Raw genomic sequence first — 25,130 nt, forward strand, 5'->3', positions numbered from 1 at the left:
TTTTTTCGGACAGCTGGGAACAACACGTATCGCACCTCAAACAGGTGTTCTCACGGTTGAGGGAAGCCGGCTTAACGATGAAAGCGGAAAAGTGTAGGTTTGGTTGTTCGCAGGTTACTTATCTGGGCCATGTTGTCGGTCAGGGCATGAGACGGCCGGCTGAGCTGAAAATAGCGACGATTGGAGAGTTTTCTCAGCCACGCACGAAAACGGACCTTCGTTCATTTTTGGGACTTGTGGGGTACTGTCAACGGTACATTCCGAATTACTCGCAATTGGCAAGTCCATTAACAGACGCCCTCCGAAAGGGAGCACCGAGTAACGTACACTGGGATAAGGACAAAGAGAACGCTTTCTAAAGTTTGAAAACGCTATTGGTTTCTCGTCCTGTGCTTCGCGCGCCAGACTACACAAAGGAATTCATAGTTCAATGCGACGCAAGCGACAGAGATGTGGGCGTGGTACTTAGTCAGGTCGGCGACGATAACGAGGAGCATCCTATCCTCTATGCCAGCCGTAAACTAAATGTAAGGGAGGAAGCCTACAGCGCTTCAGAGAAGGAATGCGCTTGTTTGGTTTGGGCCGCCCAGAAGTTGTCGTGTTACTTGTACGGAGCAAAGTTCATCTTCGAGACCGACCACTGTCCTCTGACGTGGCTCAATCAAATGTCACACAAAAATGGCCGCTTGCTCCGATGGAGCCTCACTCTCCAAGAGTACAACTTCTCCGTTAGATATAAGAGGGGAAAGTTGCATAGCAATGCGGATGGTTTGAGCAGGCTAATTTGAATTCTGCGTTTGAGGGTCGCGCCTAAATTTTAGGGTTACTAGTGTTAACTTTATTAAGCGAAGAAGATCCCCTCTCATTTAGCAGAATTCCCTCCATGATTGCTGAATTTGTCAGTAGGAATTTGCGTCAGAATTGGGCATAGCGAAATGCAGCATTTTTTTGTTTCTGCACTTATGTTGTTTTTTTCTTTTTTGAAGCCTAGCGAGTCTAAAGTGAGAGCCAATGCGCGTCATCTCGGCGCAGAGCCGTGTTGTGGGGTTCATTTTGCAGTTGCCTGTCCGTGTGGGATGTTTTGGGGCGGTGACATCAATATACAAGTGGTCGCTGCGAGCCAAGACATCAATCCCCCCCCCCCCCCTGACCACCAGCCGTTCTCCTCCTGCCTAGCGGTTGTCAGCGCTAGACAGTCGAGATTTTTCGGGCCATGGAGGCGCTGTTAAGAATGGCGAGCTGCAAGGCGAAATTGCCACCCAGTTACGACTGGGGGACAAGACGCGCATCCCCCACTCTCCGTCGCTGCAGCTAGGAGGCGTTCGAAGTAGCGGCCTTTGTGCTGAAAACCTCCTCCATCCACCAGCCCCATCGTCATTGTGACGGAACGAGTTCGGTGGGCGAACAATGGTTCCAGAGCTCTCCAGCGCGGACCTGATCTGATACGCATGAACAAGCTGCCGCGGGAAAGCCGTTTTTTGGTGCTTCCCAGGCCTCGTGCAGACGCAAGACAACGAGCTACCCACGATTGGCGCCGATACTTCCCGGAACGGCACCCCTCCAACGCCGGCGTCGGGCATCGGAATGTGTGAGCCTTTGTGTACGTAAACTGTTCTGCGGAGCGGCGGCAAGTTGGCGATGAGTAAACGAACAGTCGCCGCCTCGTATGGCCGGCGGACCGAGTGTATAAAAACTGTTGTTGTGCGAATGCTGGACACACTTCTCTTGAGCAGTCATGTTAGACTGATACACTTCTCTCGTGCAGTCATGTTGGACTGACACTCTTTTTCTCAAGCAGTCATGTTAGACTGATTTAATTTCTGTAAATAAACCCTTATTCCTCGTTCTCGATGAGAAGCAGTTCTTCACTTCATCAACGTCCTCAGCGTAAATAAGTTGGACGACGGCATGGGCCAGCTACCTTCGAATTCATGCCGTACTCCAATCTTGGCAAAGGACCACGGGCGATGGGATTGAGCCCCCAATCCTGACAGTGTAAACAATGTGTAAAGATCGTTGTTCATTTTTCACAAATATCCGATGGCCATTTGTAAAATTTACTGGGCCTAAAAAGGCGCGTTTTCAGACGCCTTAACTAGATGAAGCCACCGTATCAATTCAACAGCAAGTTAAGTTAACCATAGTTAAGTAATATAGATACGTCGACGTATACAGACTTTCTCAAGCACTCACCAAGATAATCTGTAAATAAATGGGAAGCGTAATGCAGCAATAATGAAGTATAGAGCACTCTGGCACCACAATAAATATGCCGTGGTGCGTGGAATCAGGAAAGGAGTAATGGCGTAAACGCTAACGTTCGCGAATGCCATTCTGTGCTTGAAATCAGATATCTTGTCAGTTAACCAAAGATCGGTAGGCCGGTTGGCCTTTGGGAGGCCACGGTAAAACCACAAATTAGGCAGTGCAGGGCGACATGGGCTGGGCCGGCCTCTTTGAAGTCAGCGAAGTGCGGAGAAAAATTAGTTTTGAAGAAAGACTCAGAAACATGGATCAAAATAAATGGGTGGCTAAAGTGCGCAAGTATCTGTACCTGAAAAACGTGGACACAGAATGGAGGAAGAGGTCAAGCAAGTTGGCAACCAAGTACAGGGTAATTGAAAGTATAATTGAAAGACAACAAGGAGTCATCAGAAATAAATTGAGAGGTACGGAGACAGTGAATTGGATGCAAAGAATGGAAACAAAAAAGGACTATGGAGATTTACAAGAATGAAAAGAAAGAAATTAGAAGGGAAAATCTGTACGACAACACCAAGGGCAGTGCCTTGCTGGGCTCGAGCTGGTTGCCTAAGGACAAAAACATACCGGAGCAAATATTCGCAACAAGATGATGCGTGTCTCCTGCAGCGAAAATTCGGAGACCACTCAGCACATCTATAGTGGAATGCGAAGAAATTCACCCAGAGAGACCCGTAGGTGACGTACACCTTCCAGACGCGCTTGGATTTAAAGTGGATGGAAGCATCAACAGGTCAGCAGTCGACATAAGCAAGAGACGTTTAGAGTACTGGTGGAAAAAAATAACCAAAGTGATTGACAGAACCGGATCTACCTTGTACCGGTAGCGGTATAAGGTGGATAGAGAAGTTTTCCGGAAGAGAAGAATAATTAAAATGTATAGAGAAATGCTAGAATGACAAGCATGTATAGCATACCTGAATAACTCAAGCAGGCTAGGGGACCATTTGTCACCGCCCCATTTCAAAGGGGACGCCAATTAATAATAATAATAATAATAATAATAATAATAATAATAATAATAATAATAATAATAATAATCAAACTACGAATAGAACGCCACAGTGGGAAGGAAACTTCCGGTAATGCGGGATCTACGTAAGCCGAATTTTGATCGGAAGCAGCACAAGTCTTCGCTGGGTGAGCGAAATGCGAAAGGCTATGCCTCTTTCTGGCGTCTGCTTTTATTTTGAATTTGTAAGTTGAATAACTTCTGTTTGACCGCCTTAACTTTCGTAATTCTTTTCTTTTTATTCGCTTCGGAATAACACAAGGAAATTGTGATGCAGAACTTGGCGAGTGTAAAATGGTCGCAGGGGCCCTTTGACGACTCGCTGTACTGCACCGGCGACGCACGCGATTCTCTAACCACGCCGTGGAAGGTAGTTGCCGGAGCTGGCTTTTGGGATCAATATTAGTCTTAATGTGTCCTTTCCCTTATTCTCTTCTCCATACTAAGGCCTCAGGCAATTAAAATTTCATTAATTCATTCATTCGGTTGTTTGTTTGTTTGCTTGTTTGTTTGTTTGTTTGTTTGTTTGTTTGTTTGTTTGTTTTCCTTTGGCTTTTCATCCGTCCGGCTATATGTTACTCTCCGCATTATATGCGACCTGCCCAACTCCACTTCTTCCACTTAATCTCAATTAGAATATTGGCTGCACCCGCTTGCTATGTTATCAATACTACCCGTCGACTTCCTGTCCTTTAACGTTACGTTACGTCTATAATTTTTCGTTCCATCACTCGTTGTGCGGTCCTTATTTTCTTCTCATGCTTCTTTGTCAATCTCCAAACCTTATAGGTTAGTGCCCGTAGAATGCGATGATTGTACACTTTTCTATTTAAGGATAACGGTAAGCCGCTCGTCATAGCTTGGAAGTTTTTCATTCGCTGCACCATATGCTAAAACGTTTCAGTGTCTCATTACCGCTTTGTCGTTACCGTTACGTGCTCCAGTTAGAAGTCAGCTGCGGGCAGACTATAGCCAGCTGGGTAGGATCGTACATCGCAAGGCTGGTAATGATATGCATTCATTTATTTTTACAGCGAAGCTGTATATGGCTAGCCCATTTGTCCGTCCGTCCGTCTGTCGCCTGTCCGCCGAAAACTCCTCCGGCGCAACCCCATGCAGATGCGCGAAAAAAATAAAGCGATAGAGAGGCGCGCCATTGGCTACGCCAGTAGTGTCGTCGTTACTCTCCGTCGCAGCCGAGCGCGCTCAGCAGTTTCTCTCCGGCTCCGAAATGGGTAGGCCACGCGCCGTACGTACTCCTGAGGAGCAGGCAGCTTTCAAACAGCAAAGCCGCGAGCAGAACCGGGAACGAGCTCGTCTACGCCGTGCCTACGCTGCACCCCGGTCACAAGCACAGGCTCGTGCAGCCGAGCGCAAACAGCAACTGGGTACCGAGGATCCTGCAGCCTACCAAGCTGTCGTTTGATGAACCGTCGGGATTAACTCAGTGATAAACACCGGGCCCGCACGTTTCAGCTTCGCTGGTTAACCATCTGTATGGAGTGCTTGGGCGGTGTCTTTTTTTTCCTTTAATAAAAGGAAAGGGTCAGGTTATCAGCACAGGACCTCGGCTAACTGGAATAGGGTGGCCGCTCACCTTCGAAATAAAGTTTCTCAACTCAGTCACTTTATGAAAAGGAAAATAAATACAAGGTCTTTGCCGCTGCACCCTGGTGACGGCTACGCCTTTTCACTTAGTTGTCAAATAAATAAATAAGAAACACCAAGAAAAAATATATAAATAGTTGCACTATTTAGGCACATTAAAAAAAGAAAAAAGAAGGGACATCTAGCGAAACAAGTGTAGAAGTCTTCCGCAAAAGGTAATAGTTGGAACGGAGTCGACAGATATCGGAAATATATAAATTCGTTTCGCGCAGGTGAACTTATGTGACAACCGCCATAAGGGACAGTGTTGTGTAGTCAAAGCAGCTTTGAAGGGCGCTCGCTCCTTTGCGATGCACCTATTCGCCCTCCAAAAGAATAATAATAAGAAAAAAAGCAATGTCTGGTCGCCATTTATTCTGGTGCAGCATTCGTCGTCCATGCAAAACCGCAAAATGCAGACGCTCGAAAGCAACGGGAGAAGTCAGCGCAGCTCTTTTGCGTGCTTGCGCAACGGCGATACTCTAAGTAGCAGCCGCGACCCTTGCCAATTTGTTTGGAATATATCACGGCGGCGGGCGTTCGCAGGCGATGGCCGCGATCAAGGAGCCGTTAACAATGGCAGCGCCGCCTTTGTAAGTGCTGTTGACAACGGAGACGATGCCCGCACGACGTCACGCTATCTCGACGCGCGCGCGCGCGTACGCGACGCAGGGTAGACCCACAAGCAGACGCACCTCTTCCTCCATGGGAGAGACCAACAAGTCCACGTGGCCTCCACCGATGGTCGTGACGTCGCTGCCGTCGGCTGCTCACTATTTGCCCACCCGGTGCAAGCGCACGCGACATTTCATTACCCGATCCGCCAGAGTGAGAGAGCAATTTTCCCTTCCGCCTTGGCTCTCTCCGTGATGTGTGGCTCTCTCGCTCTCTTTCTACCTTTCCCCGTAAATTCTCTCGCTCTCCGCGTTTACATCGCTCTCCTTCTCTCGTTAGCGGCGCAGCGCCCTCGCCTTGCGTACGATAGCGCGGTCGGTTCGAGTATAACCACGCGCGCGACACAGGACGCTTTCGGCAAAGCAGAACACGAGAGTCGTTCTCGGATCCATCGGGCAGCTCTGCATAGTGCTATTTCGGACCGCTTCTAAGCTTCTACTGCCTCCAGCACTTCAGCCGCGGCATCGGCAAGATTCTAGAGCACAGTCGTAGTTCGTGACCCACCGAAAATGTGAGTATCCTGCATGCACGGACTTTGTGACTTTCTTGTCCCGTCTCTAGGTTTATATGATTTCCAGTCAGGAGAGTGTATTGGTTGCACCTTACCCGTGCAACCAATGCACACGAGACGGTGAAATCGACGTCCTAGATGCATGTGTGCACGCTGTCAAATCGGGCGTTTTCGAGCCAGTGAGTTATACCTTTTGGCTCGTTACTCAAATGAATGTGTAAGTGTGAGTTTCATAAAGAGAAATTCTGCAGTCAGCCCTGCGCGATTGGCCAAAAACTTTTTGAACCACCCCCACTTCACCTGTCTGTCAGGCGACGTCACGAAAACCGCGATAGCTCCCCATCTGATATGACGGATTATACCTGATTTAACCGAACAAAAGAAAAATGGTCATTTCTGATTCGACGCCTTTTCGCCATTAGCCCTCGGCTATTGGTCAAATGTTTTCGGGCTGCACCCACTTCACCTGCCTGTCACGCGACGTCACAAAACCGCAAAAACTCACCGCGTCAAAGTGACGTGTACGTACGCGTTAAAGATGGATTAATATGCCGAACAAAAATGAATTTTCTTCTGAATAGCCGCAGGCTGCCCCGTTCCGAAAGGAATAAAAGATGGCTGCCGCCGATCGCTCAGGCACTGGATACTCGCACCTGTCGGAGAGCAGGGGTTTATTTGCGTGTAATAAAACTTATTGCTTGCGTGGCCGTGCAATGTTTTCGAGCACTTTCGGCACGTTTACGACCTTGTTCTGCCAACTCTTCTTTGCTGAGGATCTGTTTCAGCGTCATTCTTAAGCTTCCGTTGCATGCCGCCGTGATTTTCGACGAGCCACCGCAAGCTAAGTAAGGGAAAGCGGACCAATCGCAGACGCCGGCACCAACCTCTTGATATGGTTATCGATTTTCAGTGCAGTGGCTCGGCCCGTTCGAATCCCTCTCCACTTGAGCGTGCTCCTCGCCTCTTGTGAGCCAATTAGATAAGACAAGCCGCTCAGTGTAGGCAATATTATTCGTTTTTCAAGCAAAGAAAAGTGACCTCCTATGAACGAGGAGAGCGTTTGATTGGTGCGTTGAGACAACCCTGCAGCGACCCCCCGATGCTTGCGTCCGCGATTACGCAAATTTGACGTCAGGAGATTGGAATAAAAACATATTGGAATAGTTTTACGTTATAGGGCCCTAGGTTCAGCAATCAGTGAAAAAAATGTGTCAATACTTAAAGAAATGAACAAACTGTGCTGTATGGCCGTTAATACGTTATATTATGTCATTTTGGTTTTCGTTGTTTTCCTCTTCGAGTATTTCATCTTCGAGTGTTTCGTGTGAGCCTGCGCGGCAGCCTCACGCGCAGGCTCGCACAACCATGTGCGACCATGAGACTTGACCACGTAAGGCGTGGAGAGAGAGAGAGAGAAAGTAAAACATCTTTATTAATAATATTTGAACGGAGAGAGGAGCCCGGGAGGAACCCTCAGTCCAGGGTCCATAAGATGATTCCGGCGATGTTTCGAGCCCGTTGTATCACAGCTCGGAACACCTCGGGAGGTCCGTCGCGGAGGGCATCGTCCCACAGCTCTTTGTTGCGTAGAGGGTAAAGGAGAGTTGACAAGGGAGGAAAGAGGTTTGCAGTGCACTCAGCCGTGACGTGGAACAATGTGGGTGAACTGCCACAGCCCGGCCAACGGTCTGCATAACAGTATGGGTAGAATTTATTGAGAGAGACAAGATTTGGAAGAGCTGCGGTTTGTAACTGGCGTAATGCCACTGTTTCCTCTCGCGAGAAAGGCGGCGGTGGTGCGCCGTGGGTGCGACGAATGCGTGTATAATGACGTAAGATGTCCTTGTAACGGAGCAAGGGATCCCCCCACTCTGAACTAGTCGCCTCACCACGCCGAGTCGCCCGGAGGGAAATTTCTCGGGCAACCGCATTTGCGCGTTCATTACCCGGCAGCGAGGTATGACCAGGGGTCCAGAGTAAGTGGATGTGGGTAGGTGAGGTGTGGTTGGTGCATTTCGCGGGATCTGTTTGAGAATTTGTTGTGCTGCTCTCGGGATGCCATGTCCTGATAGGAACGCCCTCATGCCTGTTGCGAGTCCGTCAATACATACACTTCCTCAGGAACACGGATGGCGTATCGAATTGCAAGAGCAACACCGAGAATTTCTCCGTAAGCGGCATTTATTCCGCGCATTGCAGCCTACTCCTTCAGGGTTTCGGTGCCATCCACAACTACCGAGGTGTAGACCTCTTGAGTGCGTGATGTGTCTGTGTATAAAGTATGTGTTTCCGGGACGTTTGCAAGCTTGCGGCCTAGGTATCGTACTCTGGCTTTGCGCCGTCCTTAGTAGTATATAATAGTAGAAATAGCAGAAGCTGCAGAGATTAGGAATAGGGATTGTGTTAGTTGCCCGGCAGTCTACTTATCGGAGAAAGAAATGTTTTTGTCGCGTTAGCCGCTGTGTCAGTTGATTTTGCTGGGTTGATTTGTTTGTGTCTTCCTTCTCCCTTCCTTTTGTGCGGTGATATATTTAGTGTTAGCATTATTCCCCATACGCTTCATATTCTCACCTGTACATACTCAACATCACCGTTTTGGAGCCTGGTGGTGGGGCTCTCACTCGGGAGAATAAAGAGGGGAGTGGCTGCCTAAACCTCGTCGCACAAGTGGGGGAGTGTGCTGTTCGGTTCCTTCGTCAGCAGACATATTTATCTGCTCTCGTGCAATAAACACTCAGTTGTTAGTTGGCGCTGTGTCGCGTCTTTTTCTTTCGTCTACTGTGTAAATAAAGTTTTATCACCTTCTCTTTTCTTGTTCTAATTGAGGTTCGATCTGTTTTGTCTTCATAGGGCCACAATGCCTGACAATGACGCTAAGGAAACCAACGAGAATGAGGGTGAGAAGAATAAGGAAACCGTGAAAATCGTCAAAAAAAGTAAGCAGCCGTCTGAACTTATTTTTACAGCGTATTATGTTGCTGTTATAACTGGAACAGATGACTCGGTTCCTCATTTTTCCCCCGATGCTGCGGCAAAAGCCTTGAAACATACGCGATGATAATGTTCTCAGTATTTCTCACTCCGTATTTCGTAATCCGTATTTTCTCACTTCAACACTGTTTTAAATTTACTCTGTAAACACTATGCACATACACATGTATTTAAATATATATATATAGGACAAATTTCATTATATTTTTGAAAGAGTAGGAGGTAGCCAATTAATAGTTATCTCTAAAGGTATGGATAGCCTATGCATAGAGAATGAATATATGTTGCTGTATGTTCACCACGCTTCAAATTAAAGATATAAATCAAACCGAACTAAATTTGGCAGAAAAGTACGAAACATATAATACGGTATTTTCTTTTGTTTAATTTATTTTCTTCTTTTGCGCACACGTCCGCGTTATGCACATTGTGTTGCGAAAGATTGTGCACATAAAAGGGGACGCGGCACCGCGTGGCTTTCCACTGCTGATACGGGAAACATTCTGTGAGCGCTTTTCTAAGCTGTTGCTTTTCCCCCAGGTTGCTTTCAGGCATCTTTCCTGCGCGTCCAAGTTTTACTTAACCCTTTATTATTCACACCGATGTATTGGGTCGTTCAGCTTTCACCAGCTACCTTGAATTGTGAAGAGTTGTTCGAAGGTTTTCTCGCGTTTTTTGCCGGTAGTTATGCTCACACGAGGAACACTTAACGTAGACTGAACACAACAGTATTTGAACGGTCGTAGATATAGTATATGCCAGGCACAGCGCAGTGCACGATTTCGTGGTGTTAATTGAGCAGTGCGGTTCGTTTGGCGCATAATTGAGCGAATACAAGAGGAAACCATAGGCCAGGTCTTGCAGGCCAACGCCTGGTCACGTTTGTAGTTGCTGTCACACCATGTCGAAGCGCGTTTGCAGAAAGCTCGCCGTGAGTCAACTGCACGGTCATGCGCGTCACTTGCAAAGTGACAGCAAACGGTAGAAATGGAGGTACTTGACGGAAAAGCTCAACTTGTCAGAGTTTGGAAATTATAACAGGGACTGCAGCTGTATACAACGGGTGTACCCGGTTGCTTCCGTTTCCCATGCATAGCGCGGAGGAAACACGACACGTCTATACCGTGTTCTGTTTAAAGTAACCTTATTTACCAAATATTTCCAGAAAGCTGCCTTGGCAATTCACGGGACGAGTTCCCACTGGACGCCATGGGTTCTCATATACACGGGCGAGCGTTCTTTCTTTATTTTCATACCTTAAATGGCTTCTATACGTGAGGTTGAGCTCAAGGATGTGAGATGTATAACTGCAATGTAATACGGTCTTATATGTGCGCGTGCCGACCATGTTCATTCATTCATATGCCACTAGACATCGCTGAAACTCGTGTCTAGTGGCACCCTCGGATCCTGCTACGTGTTCTTGCGTCATGTATGAACGAATCAAATATTGCTGTAGGTTCCGCTAAAGAAAGAAAGAAAGAAAGAAAGAAAGAAAGAAAGAAAGAAAGAAAGAAAGAAAGAAAGAAAGAAAGAAAGAAAGAAAGAAAGAAAGAAAGAAAGCTGTGGGCATCCGTGGTTTCTATAACGTATATACAGATATCGTCGGTAAGGATTACGCTGACATCGCGTGGTACAGTTAGAAGCGTTGTTATCAGACTGTGGCAAATTCCATCCGCGCTGTCTACAGTGCGATGATCAATTTTTCTTCGCCTGTGTTATACGACCACGAGAACAATAACCGCATCGCCCCCCCCCCCCCCCCCCAAAAAAAAATGCATTCCACGCTGCAATACGCACCCCGTCAAGTCGCTGATACACGACGGCCACAATAAAACATCGGTGACCTATACAGAGTACCTGTATTGTTCATGTATAAGGTGACTCCACAGAATTAATATATGTTAACGCCGAATGTGTACACCAAGCTTTAGATTATTCTGCCTGTTGCGGGAGGTGTTGTCCATTGTTTACGCTCAGTTGGAAGTTCAAAGTTGGGAATTACAGAAAAGAAAATGTCGGCGTTCTTTCCTCCTCGCTTGAGTTATCTCGTGCGGGTATATCCGCCGACGGTTATCCGCATCCTGCGACGCCCGCTGTTTGTGAGCCGAGCACGCTCAGAGGGTTACGTCCGTTCAACGTCATCTTCCTTCTGGGATTTCTCTCTGTAAACAGACCCGTTCTGGCCTTCGATGGAGGCGGCTGCTAGAAATGAAACTTTTGTCACCTTTTTGCAAGGAAATTGGCAAATTTAACTCCTCCTCTTCTGCCTTTGCAATTCGTGAAATTGACGAGTCGCTGTGCGAGCTAGGAACGTTTGATCTGTGTTGTGCGTGGCACTAGAATCGTATATAGCGTAGCAATAAAAAAAAAGTGCTCCAATTTTTTTTTCTTAAAACATTCCACTTGTACCTTCATATGCGGTTTGCTAACCTGCATGACTTCGTTAGAAGCAAAGAAATATAGAAATATCCTTGATAAGGGATGATAACATCAAGGAGTGTAGAACTAATACGTTTACGGTTGTGTATTTAGCCAAGTTATTTTTACGGCGTGAATCGGTTTTATACGCAGAAGAAAAAAAAAGTGTCTTCGTTTGAAAGTACTTCAGAGAACTTAAAAACAATAACCGTATCGTTACGACAAGAAAGATGATAGGACGAAAGCTTGCGGTTATTGCATTAAATATAAACAGAATATATCCCGAAAGCAAGTTTTAAAACAACTTCTTTCTATTCCAATAAAGGTGTCTTAGTAAGCTTCGCAAGCTTAGGTGAAATTTCAAAATCAGCAATAAGGGAAGCTCTGTCAAAAGCCGCCGATGCTTCAAAGCAATCTGTTTTCTAAAACTTCATATTTTGCTGCGGAAAGCGGCTGTTACACGCTTAGCAATCTTTACTGCACTGGTGTTAACAACCCGTCCTTGCGACGTGGATTATTTTTGCTCGTGTTAAAGGGCATTTCAGAGATTTCTAGAGTTGGAGCAGAAAAGTAATTTATATTCGACGTGCACTGTATATCATTATACGGGAGGTGTAGATATTCAATATGGCTGTTAGGGTAGTGAAACTTCGAATCGAATACAAATATTCGAGGAAAACAAGCTCCAAATATCGAATCGAATATCGAATATTTTACAATATCTAACAAAAATTTTAACATAAACATTGTTAGGTAAAATGTTCCGTATGGTGAAAAAAAGAAAAAGAAAGTGGCCTTACATGCATGATTTGGCACATGTATATCATATCTTTCGGACATCTCAGGAGCTCGTAAATAAGAAGCTGCTTTCAGTAACCTGAAGCACCATGAAAATGGCACGTACAATGTTGCGCTTGTCGAAGTGCGATGCCATAGCACGGAACACCTCATGAGTTGAAAACCATTTTCTCCCTGTATTAAAGGGACGCAAACATAATGAGACTGAGCAAATAGTGAATCGAGAAAACAAATGCGTATATATATATATATATATATATATATATATATATATATATATATATATATATATATATATATATAGAGAGAGAGAGAGAGAGAGAGAGAGAGAGAGCGATCGCTGCCTAAAGGAGAGCCAGTCTTATTGAATTACTCAAATCCTTGAGGCAGGAGTTATCTGGTATCTAGCCCGCGCGTTCGATGAGGAACCGGTGCCTCAACTCTCCTGCAGAATCATTTCTCCTTTTCATAGTTCTCTCTCCGTCGAGGCTACAATTGTCATGCTTCAAATTCTGAAGAAACAAATATCCGACAATTTGGAATACTGAATTCTCGATTCGAAACACGAATCGAACAGGATAGAATATTCAATTCGTATTCGAAATCTCGAATATTCGCCCGCCCCTAATTATTGAGCAATCCTCCTATAGCCTAGAACCCGACATCATAAGTATGTTCAGCACATTCGCATGCTTGTGCTTGCGATCTTGAGCATGTTATGCGGCTAGAGATTTCGCTGACTTCATTGCGGGTAGTTCTTAATGTTTCCGTGTAAACGGGATAAAATAAACACAAATTCCATCAAAACTATTACCTGCCCAAAAATGATCTTTATTTCAGAACTGATTTATGCCCACGTTGCATTTTATTTTTCTGCACGTGGCACTCTTGGGCAACTTTTTTTCCCTTTAATTCTTTTTTTTTTTTGCTTGCTTGTGACGGAGCACCCGCAAAAAGAGAGCGCAACAACAGAGAGAGAGAAAAAACAACAGCGAAAGGTGAAATTATTGCCGCTTCTTGCTGCCTATATATATATATATATATATATATATATATATATATATATATATATATATATATATATATATATATATATATATATATATATATATATATATATATATATATATATATATATATATAAAGAATGGCGTTATCCAGCGCTCCTGAGATCTCGTGGGCATGTCAGTCACATTTCTACGTAGAGATTACGAAACGTGTATTGTTCGGGAAAATACGCTCCAGGCCGACCCATTGAGTGGCGGATGCGCTCGCGTTTCTCGTATGAGGTGCAAATACCGGAAGTGCATATCACAGTGTAGTATTTCTTGGTACCAATCGAAAGAAAAAGGAACCTGCTAGATGTAGCGTGCTTTGTTATTATTATTGGTCGCGGAAGATGTTCAATGTATCCCCTTCAGCATTAAATTTGTAAGGCGCTCTTTTCGACTGATGGCACAACATATGGACGGCTCATGCGGCGCTTACGTCAGTCACTCGCCACAACTTTGACAAGTGTACGTATACGTACTCATATATCTACAATTGTTTAGTTAGGTAGCGATGCCCGATACGAGTCAGAAGCTTTAGGGTTTAAAATAATAATAATAATAATAATAATAATAATAATAATAATAATAATAATAATAATAATAAAGGAAATGGAAAACACCCTTAGCCTTTTCTCCGAAGTGAACTCTGGAAACGCGGAACCAGGAGTTCATGTTTGTTCACTTGTTCTTGGCGACTACACGCAGGCGCACTTCGAAGTCAAATAACATCGTTTTTGTTCCTCTTTCGCCCCGTATACCAGCGCGCCGCACACACCCTAAGGCAGGAGATGTATAAATTCGGTGCACTATTAATCGTGTTCGACATCAGGCCTAATTACACTGTTTATGCCGTCGTGACAAATCCACCCTTTCTATTAGGGGATCTAGCTGATCAGGTATCATAAGTATCGAAATCGCCGTAAACGTCCCTTCGCGTTAATGACTCCCCCCGTTCCTGCTTCAATACACCTCTTCGCTAACGCTAAAAGAATAGCCCAGAGCCCACTTCTGTGCTCACAAAGGCGTTTTACGCGGGAAGTCACGCTTCGGGTATGTCTTGCCGCATGCTTTTGGGCAGTCCTGGTCAGTTATACGCAATCGTAAAGGTACGAGACAAACGATTTTACGTCGTGGTAGATGTTATGTGTCTAGTAACATAGTCACTCAAATTTCATTTTATACCAAGGCAAACTTCCTTCATCCGTCTTTGACGCGGTGAAATTAGTTATGAGAGAAAGGGAGAGAATGTGTAACAGAAAACGTTGTCTCGCTGCTCAACCAGTACGCTAATGCATCTACCGTAGATGGTACACAAAGTGGCACCTGTACAAACAAGACGTACTCTCACGACCCACACGAGTGCGCACACTCGGTGCTATAACATGCAGTAATCATGTGAGGCCGCGCAGTGGACCGCAGAAAACTGAGAAGCGCCTTCGTTTGCGCACGGCGCTAAGGCGAAGTGTCCCCAAGGGCGACGTTCTGAATGCATAACTCACAGCTCCATGCCGAATGTTGCCAACAAATAAACTATGCTAACGAGTCCGACGAAATTCTCAGCATGCGCTCTGCGGGTAGAAGTTGGGCAAAATTGATCTTCCAGGTGATGTGTGGCATTTTCCGGCATGATTTTATACGTAAATGACTGTCGTGCCGCAAACTGATGTCCTGGTTCTGTTCAAATGCTCATATACTACGTGACTTTTTAGCATCTTTAAAACGAGGCGAGGTTTCCGGAGCCTATACGTGACTGAATTTCTGGATTAGCCATTCTTTGGCCCAGTTTTACTCTAAGTAATGTTTTCTTCTTTTTTTCCCTCCCTATCGCACTAACGCGCACGTGGAAGTAGTGTAATGTCCTTCGAAGAATACTCAGTTCGCCAAGTGCCAACACACGCTCCCAGAAAATCGGAATGAATGAAACTAATTTTTCTTTGCACGTCCAGAAGAAGACAAAAGAACTCGTTGGTCGCGTCTACTTACTATAAAAGGATTACTAGTAACCTTCACAAACGTGACATGAAAACGGTTTTTTTTTTCTCCTCCGCTGTATATTTAGAGCACCCCTCTTGACACTCCATCTGGCCGTGGACGAAGTTGTGCAGTTAAATTGTTTGTGTGAGCTGCGCAGCTGAAAGAGGGCCATTTCGCCTTCTCATCTACTGAATATTTGCGATGCGTGGTCCCCTTTCACTCACCCACCCACCCACAGTTTTGTTTTTTTTTTCTGTGCTCTTCCTTTCTGCTGCCGTTTCATTTGATTCTATAAAACGAGAGATTATAGTCACTCTGCGGCGTTGCGAATTGGGCTGCATAAGTATTTGAAAAAATTATTTTCCAGGAACGTATTTACAAAACGCTCTTACGCTAGAAGTAGTTCGTAAGAGCCTATCCTAATAGTGGGCATATTATTAGCGAAGGCGTGCAGGAAATGGCTTAGAGCACTTAGAAACGAAAAGCTTTGTGAATTCGGGCCCTGGTCTTTTACGTGCCAAAAAACACGATATGATTATGAGGCACACCGTGGCGGGGGACTCTGGATTAATTTCGACCACCTGGTGGTCTTTAACGTGTACCCGATGCACGGTGCACGAGCGTTTTTGCGTTTCGCCCGCATTAAAATGCGGCCGCCTCGGCCGGGATTTGACGTAGCGCTCTTGGCATTAGCAGCGGAGCGCCAAAGCTACCGTGTCACCATGGAGGGTCGCGTAAGTGTCCTTTTAGCACAATCCCGCCGTATAGAATCCAGGAGAGACCTTTTATCGCGATCTTCATGAAGATAATAAAGCTAGAGACAATTTCGCTTGAATTTATTCACTTTCCAGGCACAGTGCTCTGTTGGGAGCGTAGTCCTCACAAGCCATCACTCTGCACGCCTCTGAGGTCGTGCATGAGTGAGCGTTAGGAGAATCGAACGTAAATGGGCGCATACACAGAAAGCTATCCCGCTAGAATGTTTCGTGAAACCGATTCCAGCCAATCCTGCTGTTTGACGCATTATTAGCGAATGCGGTGGGCCAACGGCCAAGGAAACACTTACGGACGAAAAATGTTGTGAATTAGGAATTTGTAGCGATGTTAGGGCATGTATACCGCGCAGTATTTTGCATCGGGCAAGGATCGTTTCACAGCAGTGAGTGGCTGCCCACGGCTCGCAAAATTTCGCGGCGTGGGAGCCTTGGCGTCGCTATTGCCTCCTTCCCCTGGAAGAAGGCCGGCTCGCCCGGGCGAACAATACACTCGCATAATCTCTAAGCTCTCATGTTCGAGCTGGCGAAAAGATTCAGCACTGCCGTTGTTCTGCGCCTCGTGCTCCAGAGAAGCAGTTCGTGAGGGCACAGCAACCTTACACCATCGTAATATAAGCGAAGAACTCGAGCACTTGACGATAACTTTTATTTACGATCTGTAGCACGGCATTATCACGTTCTCAGAGATAAGGCTGCGCTCGAACCACGGCTCGCACCCGTTTTGGCCCATGCGGCCGTCGCGTATATGCCCACAGTTTGCACTTACGCGCTTTTCCTTTGTCTTTATTCGACCTAAATCTGAAGCGGACGTTTGGCGCGAATAATGCGAATTTAGCGCGCGTTTCGTTTTGGTTTCCGTATCCTGCCTTCACCTATTTCCTGCCCCCCCCCCCCCCCCTCCTCCCTTGTCAGAAAGTTTTCGCTTTGGCAGTGCCAGACTGTAGAGCTCGTTTCTTGGGATTGTTCTTCGAGATGGAAGCCCTTTGAGCAGCCGTGTGGCGACTTATTTTTCCTATATTTATGTTTCCTCTCGCGCTTTTTTCATGCCTGCAGTTCAAGGGCGGTTACGAGGAAAACGAGAGAAGTGAAGCGTACTGCCCGCCCTTACCGGCGTCCCCTCACCCTTTGTTGACTCGGTAACTGCAAGGTCGACCCTTTCTTTGCTCTGTGATTATCAGGAGTCCAGTTGCTCTTGCAGAGCCGCCGCGCCCTCGCCCACAACCTCCGAGCCTCACGGAGACAGCTAGCGCAATGAACGTTTCTTTGAAATTGTTACTGTTATATATGTGTGTGTGTGTGTGTGTGTGTACACGTGTGGGCGCATTTGGCCGTTCTCGCCACACATGTGGCAGGACGCCACCAATGGGAAATAGATGAAGACGACGGGGCGTAAAAACTGTGAGAGGTACGTAGGCATGATGTCGTGCTCCGAAATGATACTGTCCTTGCTCGCGGTTTATCTTACGCATGTCTCTTTTCGCTTCGGCTCACAGCAACCTTCTCGTGTGCAATAGCAGCTAAAGGGAAAATGCAGGCTCATGAGTCATTGGCGTGCAGAATGCATGTCATTCGGAGCGCCAACGCACCGATACGCGCCCTAGGTGGCGCGCGCTTTGAAAGACGACACCGCAGTGGCTACCACGATTGGTTCGGCAGCAATGAAAACGCGCCTTGTCCTCGACCTCTGAAACATTGCAAACACAGTTCGAACCTTGCAGAAAAGCGCCAGGCAGTTGATAACGAAATGCGTCCTGCGTGCGCTGTCTCATCGCTGCCGATTGGCGTTGCTTGCGCCGGTCTTTGTATGGCGTTTGCAAGCGCCGTGATTATGCAGCGAAACAGACACGAAATGTGAAGCGGCTCTGTCTACCGTTCAGAAAACTCCTAGACAGGCACTCGCGGTAACCGACGGATGAACGCTAAAGAAGAGATGACCAATCAAAATCACTGGATCGCGCAGCACTGGAAGCCTGCGCGAGCACCAGATCAAACAAGCTCAAGAAGTGTAGTCTCGACTGCCTAGTGACTTTTAATGGCCTCAACAGTAATTCTGTGCAGTAAGCTTCCGAATGCCTACGCAGCAAGCCTCGCAGTCCCTCTTTACGTTATATATGTGTAGTGAGGAAGCTTACGCGGTGCGATCTTGGTCATCCGCTTTAGCTTAATTGCAGCGCGTGTTCTGGGTGCACGGTGAGCAGCTGTACACTATTGATATGCATTCGCGTACCGTGAAGGGGGACTAGATTAATGAGCAATGTGCTCTCCAACTAACCGCTGATGTCAAAACACGTGTACTCAGACACGTGCCGTGGTGTTCTATGTTCTGTAGCGTGCACCCCCACGTAATTGTGATATAGGGTTGGTGTGACCCCGCACCACGGGCATTCGTCCCTGTAGGCTGTGGGGTGTACGCGTTGTAATATGTATAGGTTCGTGTAAGTGCCTGTCTTTAGCCTACCGCAGGCAGCGGCATACTCTGTCTTTAGATTTCGATGGGGTGGTGGATATCGCAAGCACCACGAGGGAGCAATGGGAGGCACTGCTGTCCAGCTCGGCCCTCGATTACCAGCTCAAGCTGATTCAAGGAGCTGAGAAGATGGCAAGAGCCAGCGCAGCCCTGGACTAGGGGCCCCGACCATTAGCGATCATTCTGATTATTCTTTTAATAAAGTTTATCTATACTATCCTATCAGGCACGTGCACAGGCACGCAATGTACAGCAAGCACATATCTATCATTGAAGGGCAAATGGACAGAGCTTCCGATAGCCATGCCACAAGCTGTTTACAGGCATGCTCTACAAGTGTAAAAAGAAACAACCCAATGAACCAAGCACCGTCCTGACAAAGAGCACTGTGGCCAGGACGCGTATGGGCGTTTGAGAAATGATTTTTTTAAAACCCACAAACACCAAATATAACTTAATTTTTGTCTGTGGTGCATCGTCCACGCCTGTAGAATTCGCTTACTTTCTTAAGTACCATATTTTCCGGACTATAGTACGCAGCCGGTGTACACACTGTAGTCCGCAGGTGCCAATTTGGGCTTAAAATTAAAAAAAAAAGTTTTTCTTAGATAGTGCGCACCCGCTGTATAGTCTCCAGGTCCGAAATACCACAGAAATGAGGTGTTTTAGCTTGTCTGCAACCAGTGAACTTTGGGTAAGGAAAGATTTTATCGTCAAGCAATAAATGCCTTAGCCCATTGTTAGACTCTATATATGGGTCGATAGTGAAAGCCATCAAAATCACTTTCGTCGGGGCTGCCTAAACAAAAGAAGTCAAGCATGTGGGTTTCGACGAACGGATATCTTGCGACATGAGGGAGCTAACGTACACGAGGAAGCTTCTGATTATGGAAACAAAATAATTACAGCTATGTCTTTCGATAAGCATGTAAAATTGAAAGCTGTTGTTCTCGCTTCCGAAGTGCAGTGCATCTGTGTTTTTGAGACGCACGTCGACATCTGCAAGTGCGCCCAAATTGTCTTAAATTTATTTTTTTCTATTGCGTGGTCGATCGAAGAGAAGCTATCTATGTTTTACTGCCTCCTCTGGTATAATGCTCGTTTTAGCATTATAGAGTGGCATAGCGAATGATAAAAAAATCACCCACTGAATGCGAAACAGTTTGAAACTTTGCCGAGTCTTTATTTTCGGTAAATACGTATATAATCGATGCAGCGCCATGATAAAGTACCAAATATGCCGACCTAGACGCACAATTTCTTTATATACGTATTTATTTAGCCCGCTGTACTGGTCAAGTGGCCCTGGCGTTTCGCAGCTGAGCCCGAGTTCGCGGATTCGAATCCCGGCCGCGGCGGCTGCATTTCGAGGGGGGTGAAATCCAAAGACGCTTGTGTACTTTGACTTAGAGCACGTTGAAAGCCCGGGTGGTCAAACTTAATCTGGTGTCTTCCTCTACGGCGTGCCTCATAATCAGTTACCTAAAACCACATAATTTAATTTAGTTAATTATTAATTACGTACGCAGCTTGTGAGCCATTGTTACATTTATTATTTGTATGTAACTCGGAAAATTGTTCCATGGGCATTTGCCGACATGTGTATTTACACGTAATGTTTGCTTATGCTGTTGAGCGCAGCGCCCCAGTTAGGAACACCGCAGCCATGCTAGATAGCAAGACACCTCACCCACTCCAATTCCGCTTCCTTGCCTCCCTAAATCCCGCAACCCGCTCTATTCGATTACGAAATAAATTATTGCTCCGTTCCGCATTTTGCCTGTATAATTAACCTACCTATTCGCAAAGATACTCTTTGTCGCGTGGTGGAGGAAGACGAAGTGCTTCTCTTGCGGAACACATCTCGCCCGTCTCTGTGTTTTTCTGGACTTCTTTCTGCACCTGTGGGGTCTACCGCCCCCTCCATCGCGGTGATGGATGTACAACACCCCGAGGATCCTCCCGGTTCCCGTTCACCCGCGGACATCGGTTCGAGGAAGCGAGGAAGTACGTCAAGTGGTAGCGAGGACACAGAGCTGTACTGCGCATCAGGTGACGAGTCCTCGGAGGACAGCTTTCGACTTGTCCAGTACCGCAAGGCCAAACGAAGAATTATCAACTCATCTTCGGCCTCCAGCTCGAACACTGTGAAAACAGCTCCTCAGCGATGGCCTCACTCCATCCTGTTTGTGCCACAGAACGCTACCGACAACCTGCGCATCCTGAACAGGCAAGCACTCTCCATGTATCTAGAGAACACCGTGCCAAATGAGATCAAGGATGTCAGGATAAATACTAGACGAAACATCCTGGCAATCGATGTGATGAACCCAAGTGCACTGACCATACTACAACATGTAACGCAGCTGGGAAACATCAAGGTCCGATCCATCGTGCCAACGAATGGTGCCACAATAACTGGAGTCATCTATGACATTGACAATGAAATATCTAATGCAGACCTCCCAATTCTCATAAAACCAGCAAGCGAACACAACGTGATTGTGCATGTTGGTCGCCTCGGCAACACACGTTGTGTGAAGATAACCTTCAAAGGCGACTGCCTTCCACCCTACGTGAAGGTCGGCCACTTTCTCCACCAGGTTCGACCATTTATTCCAAGACCAATGCAATGCTTCAATTGTCAGAAGATTGGACATGTGAAGGGTGTTTGCAGAAATTCGGCCGTGTGCCCTCGATGTGCCGAACCCCATTCAGAAGACAACTGCAGCGCAACCACGTTCAAGTGTCCTAACTGTCAAGGTGATCACTGCGCCTCTTCCAAAGACTGTCCCCAGATCAAGAAAGAGTTCACCATTCTTAAGCAAATGGTGAGAGATAACTCTACCCACAAAGAGGCCGCTGAGAAAGTACGGCGAAGACGACGTCACCGACAACGGTCTTCACGGCGGAAAACATCAAGCTTTCAGGAAAAGTCCCCTCGTCAAGCATCATCATCAGCGGACGTTTCCAGCACTCCGATCACCAATGTTGGAAGGGAGCAAACTGCCAGATCTCTCTCCACAAAGGAATGGCCGCCACTTCCGCGTACACGACCGCCAGAAGAGCCGCAGAAGAAGCCGCCCCCAGTACAGCAAGGTGCTGTATCCGAGGAGTCGCGGAAAACAGATGAGCAAGTGATAGCACTTATTAGGCCTTTAATGAATGCCATTCGCGTGCTGCTAAGCAACATGCACACACCGTCTGCCAGAAGTGCGCTTCAAGTACTGGACGCTCTGAGTCCGGTGCTTGCAACCCTTGAGTAGATCATGGCTCCACAGCCACGGTCTTTTAGGGAAGAGGTCCGACAAGCAGCTATTTTTCAGTGGAATGCCCGCGGACTCAGAGCGCGCCTTTCGGATTTCCGTCGCTTCGTGTTCGCCAATATGTTTCCCATTATCGTCATTTGCGAGCCGAACTTATCGAACAAAATCAGGCTTTCTGGATATGAATCATTTATGTCGTCAGCTGTTTATGAAAACAGTAAGGTTTTGGTGTTCGTTCGCCGTGACCTCACCTACACTCATCAGCCTGTACCACCTAATGACAGTAATCAATATATATGCCTAAACGTAAGGAAAAAGAATCTGGCCTTCACTTTTATAGGCGCCTACCTATCTCCGTCAAGTCGATTTGATTACAACAGACTACGAGACATCCTTTCCTCAACTTCCAATCCCTGGGTCATCACTGGAGATTTCAACGCCCATCATACACTCTGGGGAAGTCCGATCATCAACGCAAGAGGCAGAGCTCTGGTATCTTTCGCCTCCAGTAATGAACTTTGGCTGCTGAATGATGGAAGTCCTACGTTCTTACGTGGCTCCACGTACAGCAGCTGTCTTGACTTGGCTTTCGTCTCGCGAAGCCTAGTCAGACGTGCAGGGTGGTTTGTGGACATAGAGACGCACGGAAGCGACCATATCCCCACGTACATCAAGATCAGAGGATTGACCGCTTCCAAAATACGGGATACGATCCAAAGAGTGGACTGGCCTAAATTTCAGTCTATTATGGAAGAACACTGCGACGCCAATCCATCTTTCGACTTGGAAGAGGCAATCAAGAGCGTGGTGCAAGACACTATGCGTACTCTAACATGCTCCTCGAAACTTAATGATTATGATGTGGAACTAGAACGACTTCGAGCAATCCGACGACGTGCTGAACGAAGATACCGACGTACGAAAACAATGGACGATCTACGGACCGCCAGGCGCACGCAAAAGAAGATACAGCGCCGGTTAGACAAGCTCGAATCGCAACGTTGGGCTGCCTTCTGTGAGTCGCTAGATCCACGCAAGCCTTTATCGCAACTATGGAGAACGGTGCGCGGACTGCGGACACTTCCCGTACAGCGATTCCCATTCAAGGCACTTGCCCTCTCTCAAAAGAGATCGGAGATTGACGTGGCAGAGGATTTCTGCGCCAGATTATCCGGCCAACTCACAGCTACCAACAGTCCATCGCCTTCGAGCAGCTGTCCGCCACCACGTGATCACCGGTTGGATCTACCATTCTCGATCCACGAACTTAAGGCAGCATTAGCTTTGTGTAGCCGCACATCATCGCCAGGACCTGACGGAATTTCCTACCGAGCTTTGTGTCACCTGGGGGAGCGAGCGAGAGAGGTTCTTCTTGAGGTGTACAATGAATCTTGGAGAAATGGCACGTTACCAACAACCTGGAAGACAAGTCGCCTTGTTCCACTGCTGAAGCCTGGCAAGTCGCCGTTGGAGCTCTCCTCATATCGCCCGATCGCTTTGGCGAGCTGTGTGGGCAAAGTAATGGAGAGAATGATCCTAGGACGCCTGGAGTGGTACTTGGAGTACCACAACACCTACCCAGATGCCATGGCGGGCTTCCGACGCGGTCGATCATCGATCGATAACGTCGTCGACCTGGTCACCTACATTCAACATGAGAAACGCCGTAAGCGTCTCTGCGCATCCTTATTCCTCGACGTTAAAGGGGCGTATGACAACGTTACGCATGAAGCCATCCTCTCTGCTCTCGCAGAGGTAGGAGTGGGTGGTCGGATGTTTCAATGGATACGGAGCTATCTATCCATGCGATCCTTTTTTGTAAGCACCGAGGAAGGCCATACTTCTCTACATTATAGCTACCGCGGCGTCCCCCAGGGCGGTGTACTTAGCCCAGTGTTATTCAATCTAACACTAATTGCTCTCCTTGAGGACGTGCCAACCACAGTCAGGCTATCAATGTACGCGGATGACATCTGCATATGGACATCTGCAGTAACACGCCTACAGCTGCGAGCGAGAATTCAGAAAGCCGCGACACAAACTGCTGTCTACCTCCGTAATCGAGGCCTCGAAATTTCCTCCGAGAAATGCGCACTGGTGCCATTTACGCGCAAACCCATGGCAAACTACAGTGTAACGATAAATGGCCAAGTAATACGACGGGTCCGATCGTACAAGTTTCTAGGTGTCATAATCGACAGGGACTTGTCATGGAGCCCACACATATCTTACGTGAAAAAACGGTTGACAGGCATATGCCACCTGTTCAAATTTTTCGCTGGCAAGACCTGGGGAATGTCGCCTAGTGCCATGTTACAACTGTACAGGGTGCTTTTTCTGGGATTTCTGCGATACAGCTTGCCAGCAATAAACAACACAGGCAAAACGAATCTACGCACTATACAAAGTCTTCAGGGTCAAGTGCTCCGGATCTGTCTAGGCCTGCCTCAGAGTGCTTCAACAGTGGCTACGATAGCAATCGCTAGAGACCACCTTGTCAAGACCCACATTGAAATTGAAGTACTCAGGACCCATATAAGGCATCTAGCCAGGACTCCTCGTCACCATTTAGCCTCTCTACCAGCGGTCAGGCCACACACATCTTTCAGCCAAACGATAACTGCATATGATGAATCATTGCCAGCTTGTTTCACTCCGGCTGCGAGACCTTCGATCCCTCCATGGTGCCTCGCTCAGCCGAAAATCAACCTCGCAATACCTGGTATCTCGAAAAAAGCTGATCTGTCATCACCAGCCCTTAGACAGCTCACGCTACTATATTTGTACGAGAACCACCGTGACTCTACGCATATTTACACTGATGGATCTGTCCTTCCAAGCAGCTCCGCGGCGGCAGTCGTCATACCAGCGAAAGCTACAACAATCAAATTTAAGACGACCCACGCGACAACATCGACAGCAGCAGAGCTCGCAGCGCTCTTTACTGCTCTTCATCACATTGGTGATGACCCGCCACACAAATGGACAATATTCTGTGACTCGAAGGCGGCACTGCAGTCTCTACTGTCACCTTTACGACGCGGACCGCACGAACAACTAATATTCCATATTACAGAGACATTACACCATATAAGTGATGCAGGCCACGACATAACCTTTCAGTGGCTTCCAAGTCACTGCGGGATTGTCGGCAATGAACGGGCGGATCACGCTGCCCGCTCAGCCCATACTGAGGAGCGCCACGTCCCCATTCCTCTTTCTAGAACTGACGCTGCACGGAAGCTCCGCCTACTTGCTCGGCAGTGCACCGCGTCGCA

The 25,130-nt window shown here is 47.1% G+C and overlaps 1 protein-coding gene across 1 annotated transcript in view; it reads left to right on the forward strand.

The window, feature by feature from the left end:
* The first annotated feature begins 5,954 nt into the window (after positions 1-5,954).
* LOC135909416 (long-chain-fatty-acid--CoA ligase 5) overlaps positions 5,955-25,130 on the forward strand; it is a 181,439-nt gene continuing 162,263 nt past the window's right edge. The window contains exons 1-2 of the mRNA XM_065441357.2: positions 5,955-6,107; positions 8,958-9,043. Of these exons, the coding sequence (XP_065297429.1) occupies positions 6,106-6,107; positions 8,958-9,043 (88 nt within the window). The 5' untranslated portion in view covers positions 5,955-6,105. The remainder of the gene's footprint in view (positions 6,108-8,957; positions 9,044-25,130) is intronic.

Source organism: Dermacentor albipictus, chromosome 1 (genome assembly GCF_038994185.2).
Source record: "Dermacentor albipictus isolate Rhodes 1998 colony chromosome 1, USDA_Dalb.pri_finalv2, whole genome shotgun sequence".
In the NCBI taxonomy this organism is placed as follows: Eukaryota; Metazoa; Arthropoda; class Arachnida; order Ixodida; family Ixodidae; genus Dermacentor; species Dermacentor albipictus.